The 4,513-nt window shown below is 33.9% G+C and overlaps 1 protein-coding gene across 18 annotated transcripts in view; it reads left to right on the forward strand.

Moving 5' to 3' along the window:
- Positions 1-4,310, forward strand: part of LOC105130184 (pentatricopeptide repeat-containing protein At4g04790, mitochondrial-like) — a 5,642-nt gene extending 1,332 nt beyond the window's left edge. For 2 of the 18 annotated variants that reach the window (XM_011032572.1, XM_011032573.1), the window contains 6 exons: positions 961-1,140; positions 1,626-1,690; positions 2,696-2,803; positions 3,021-3,031; positions 3,434-4,053; positions 4,212-4,310. In XM_011032572.1, coding sequence (XP_011030874.1) covers positions 961-1,140; positions 1,626-1,690; positions 2,696-2,803; positions 3,021-3,031; positions 3,434-3,482 — 413 coding nt within the window. In that variant the 3' untranslated portion in view covers positions 3,483-4,053; positions 4,212-4,310. Of the gene's footprint in view, positions 1-4; positions 319-960; positions 1,141-1,620; positions 2,046-2,695; positions 2,864-3,020; positions 3,039-3,433; positions 4,054-4,206 lie in introns of those variants that run through there. The other 16 variants (XM_011032566.1, XM_011032565.1, XM_011032577.1 and 13 more) reach the window with 16 other exon arrangements.
- The last annotated feature ends 203 nt before the right edge of the window (positions 4,311-4,513 follow it).

Below are 4,513 nucleotides of genomic sequence, written 5' to 3' on the forward strand. Positions count from 1 at the left end.
GTAGGGAAACTGATGATGAGAATGTTGCGAAGGAACAGATTTCTCAAGTTCTTGAACTTTTTATATCAATGAAGGAGCAAGGTTTCCCAATAGAGGAGGAGACTTATGGTCCATTTCTTATGCTTTTAATTGATAAGGGTATGATGGAAGAATTTTATTTCTTCTATGGCATTATCAAAGATACAAATCCTAGTGAAATTGCACGATTAGGCTATTATGATATGTGTTTATATATCAGAGTCAATGATGAAAAGAAGATTCAGGAACTTTGCAGTTGTATTTGTACTGATTATGGGGACGAGAATTTCAGTTTACGAGGTATGTACCTTTTGCTTGATCGACCTTAGAAAATATTATTGTAACACCTTAAAAACACATTTGCTATAGTTTGTGAATGTATCATGACTTATACAAGTACTAAGGTGTAAATAAATTAAATAAAGCAAAAATACATGAGAAGATAGCTAAATGTCAAACAAAGTTAGGGGACAAAAACTAAAGTAAGGCTCAAACTGAAATTATCCAACCCAAGTAGGTGAAGTAGGATGATTTTTGCATGATAAAGTAGGTGAAGTGGGAAAAAATTTTCTTTGTCATGCTTGTGAGATGTTATGATGAAGGGAGGGACATGCTTCTCCTTGGGTAATTGCATTTTGAACCTTTCTTTTCTTTGAGTTAGTTTTTGTCTCCTAACTTTCTTTTTAACTCTACATTATTTGACATTTAGCTATCTTCTCATGTATTTGTGCATCATTTAATCTATTTACACCTTACTTTTTGTATAAATAATGGTACTTTCACAAATTATAGCAAATGTGTTTTTAGGGTGTTACAACTATTTTCTGGCATTTATATATATATATATATGGAAAATTATGTTCTTTTGTGACCCTTTATGACACAATCGACTTTTGTGCATTGGCCATTTGTGATACCTTCAAGATCTTACTCCTGTTGCAGAAAATTATTTACTGGCACTCTGTGAAAGTGACCAAAAGAATTACCTGTTGCAGCTGTTAGAGACTGTGGATATCACAAAACTTTCATCCTTGGACAATGCAGTCAGTGTCTTTAAATCCTTAGGGAGGCTATCATTGGAGTCCTATGTAGAGAAGTTTCTTTTGGTGCTCAAAAATTGTGGTATGTTCATTATACAATATTTTTTTAGTATTGAGATTCCTGTACTTATTGTTTATTGAAGACCATGAATTGCTATTGAAAGCTGGGAACTGATTTCCTTTCCTAAATCAAAATGAAAAGTTTTGGTATCTTCATCTTTTTCTAAGATGTCTTTTTTTTAAATTATTATTTCCTAATTGTAGCTGCATTTTTCATTCTAGCTTCTTTGAAAAATTATCACTTCTAAGAAATTAAATCAATTGGATTGTCTCCACCAACCATATTGTAGCGCCTATATTTTTATGTGCAGGCTTATGGTATCTGATCTCTGGAAGTTTTTTTCACCCCCCCCCCCCCCTCTAAATGCAAATTTGAAACCAGGCTGTAGTTCTGGTATTTGAAAGAGACTGAGAATGTATGAGATTTGATGGAAGACAAAGCATGCATTTCTTCTTGATAGCTCCTGTCTTGTATGCTTTGTGATATATTACTGTGATAAAGTGCAGATTATGGAACGGAGGATATTTCAACTCTCATCTTTAGTTATGCTACTAGCATTCCAAATTTAGCGGTGAGAAACTTCTCATGAATGCTGCTGGTAACGTCCTTGAGGCCATTATGCAATGAGGAACAGCTGCTTAACACATGTAGTTTGCTTTTTTGAAACAAACTCATTCTGAGTGAACCTGGGGAGAATTGAATGTTGCTTGCGTTAATAATTAGTCTACAATAGTAGGTTGCTTCTGATTGACTCAGTCATACTAGCAATATTATGATCTTTCAAGATTTCTATTTTCTTTATGCTCATTTATTCATTGCCTGTTTGGGCTACTGAGGTGGTGTTAACAAGCCAACTTTGCTTTTAGACTGATCATGAATTGGAAAACCAATGGGTATGAAAATAATTCGTGTATGGTAACAGCAAGGTTTGTAAAAAATGACTTTGTCTGCTCATTACATAATAGGAATTGATCTAGTTTCAGTGAAATCTAATTTTAATGTCACTTTTGATGAAATTTTTCATTCTGTTAAATGGATAGGAAGACATTTCATTCTGTTCAGTGGATAGGAAGGCATTTGTAGTCATTGAATGGGATGCAAACAGATTGGTGCCAGGGCAAGCATGTAAATGTCAAGATTTATTGACACTCTATATCATTCAGACTGGTGCTATATATTAGGGCTCCTTAGCAGGATTACGTCATATCAATTGTTTTGATGTCAATTCTCACTGCTGCTATAAGTATGTGCAATTTGTTGATCGCAAGTGGTTGTTTTCCTCACACCATCACTCTTTTGTCATTACTTTTCACTTCTCCTTTCTGAAGGCATGATATTGATTTCTCTCGTTTGCAATACCATGACAGTTATTGGAAATGTTAATAGCCAAAATTACCATATTAACTGTTTTATGACCTTATGTCTTAAATCCTCTAACAAATCCATATGAACTCAGTTATTTTAAGTGTTTGCACTATGAAAAATACATTCCAATGTCTTTATGCATGAGAATTCTTGAAATGGTTGATTTTAATTTGGCTTTCAAACATGTTGAATGTGATTTTTCCTGTTGTAGGCTGAGGATGTTATTTCAAAATTCAAAACCTTACACACAGTAATGGAGATGAGTCCTTCTTCAACTTCATATGAGAGGCTTATTGTATACAGTTGCAATGCACTTAAGGAATGACCTTATCTTTTTTACTTAAAGGGAAACATATATTCAAGGTTCTACCTTCTTCAGGTTGTAATTCATTTGAAAAGTTGAAGATGGGAATTCTCGTCTTGTTCATGGATTTAACTACTTAAGAAGCCACATCAAACTTTTTAAAATATTAATCATTTGTTTCCATATAACCTATATATTGATCAATGTCTATTGTCTATTCATCTGAATGCAGGTGCATCATGCTATTGATCATGACTTGGAAAACCAATGGGTATGAAAATAATTCGTGTATGGTAACAGCAAGGTTTGTAAAAAATGACTTTGTCTGCTCATTACATAATAGGAATTGATCTAGTTTCAGTGAAATCTAATTTTAATGTCACTTTTGATGAAATTTTTCATTCTGTTAAATGGATAGGAAGACATTTCATTCTGTTCAGTGGATAGGAAGGCATTTGTAGTCATTGAATGGGATGCAAACAGATTGGTGCCAGGGCAAGCATGTAAATGTCAAGATTTATTGACACTCTATATCATTCAGACTGGTGCTATATATTAGGGCTCCGGTTACAAAAAAACAGTATACTTCTTCACTGCATTTCAGTTCCCTTGATTCAACAAGCAAGACAGTCTTTTGCTTTCATTTATTGATATGGTAGACCAACTGTGTGAAGAGGTTTTCACATATCCATAAACACAATACATTCTATGTTGAATGCTAGTGAGGCAAGCCTTGATTTTAATTTCGTATGGTGTTCACTCTAAATGTCTTTGCATTAAATATATGTTATATTGGTCATTTTGGATAAAGTAGTTCTGTTTCAAGTCAATTATAGAATTCAAACATGTTAAATTTGAATCTCTTGATTCTACTTGTGTGTTGAAGTCTGATCTTAACCCGCCTGAGCTTGATTATGTTAGATTAGTTTCATTTATGTTAACATGTGTATTTTAATAGCCTCAAATGCGGTTACAAAAAAACAGTATACTTCTTCACTGCATTTCAGTTCCCTTGATTCAACAAGCAAGACAGTCTTTTGCTTTCATTTATTGATTAATCCCATGAATTATTTTTGCTGTTTGAATTCTCTTCAGTTTTATTCTGCTATTGTCTGTTCTTCTGAATTGATTTTTTTGTACTCATCTGTTCTCACCTTGATGATGTTTAGGTTCAGCGAATCTATTCATTGATTTATCACCTGGACTTGACACCAACTAATGAGACATTTAGGAGAATGATAGGTTTGAGTGTTAAAATGAAAGATGTAAGTTGCTAGTAGCTTTCTCTCTTGCTTGCTCTCCATGTGTCTCTACTGTCCTATGTACTTGCTTTTGCTTTCATTTCCTATGCTACCTTTCGCCACATAATATTCTCATAAGTCATGGTTATTTATTTTTCTCGGTCTCTTCCTATTCAGTGTAGTTTGATGGTGCAATTGGTCTGCTCAATGATTTGAAGAAATTGAATTTGACACCAACAACTGCCATGTATAATGCTATAATGGGTGGATATTTTCGAGAGGTAACTTTACATGTCAAGTTATTCTTCCTGGTCCTTCTCATGTGTTTTAATTTTTTTACTGCAAGCTGGTTTTTGACTCATTGTACAACTTGGGACATTTTCTGCAGCTGTTTTTTTATTTAGTACCTATTACATTTCTGCAAATATACTTTATGCAGTCTTGACCCTTTTTTTTTTTTTTGGGGGGGGGGGGGGGGGGGGGG

Source organism: Populus euphratica, unplaced genomic scaffold (genome assembly GCF_000495115.2).
Source record: "Populus euphratica unplaced genomic scaffold, PopEup_1.0 scaffold95.1, whole genome shotgun sequence".
Taxonomy (NCBI): domain Eukaryota; kingdom Viridiplantae; phylum Streptophyta; class Magnoliopsida; order Malpighiales; family Salicaceae; genus Populus; species Populus euphratica.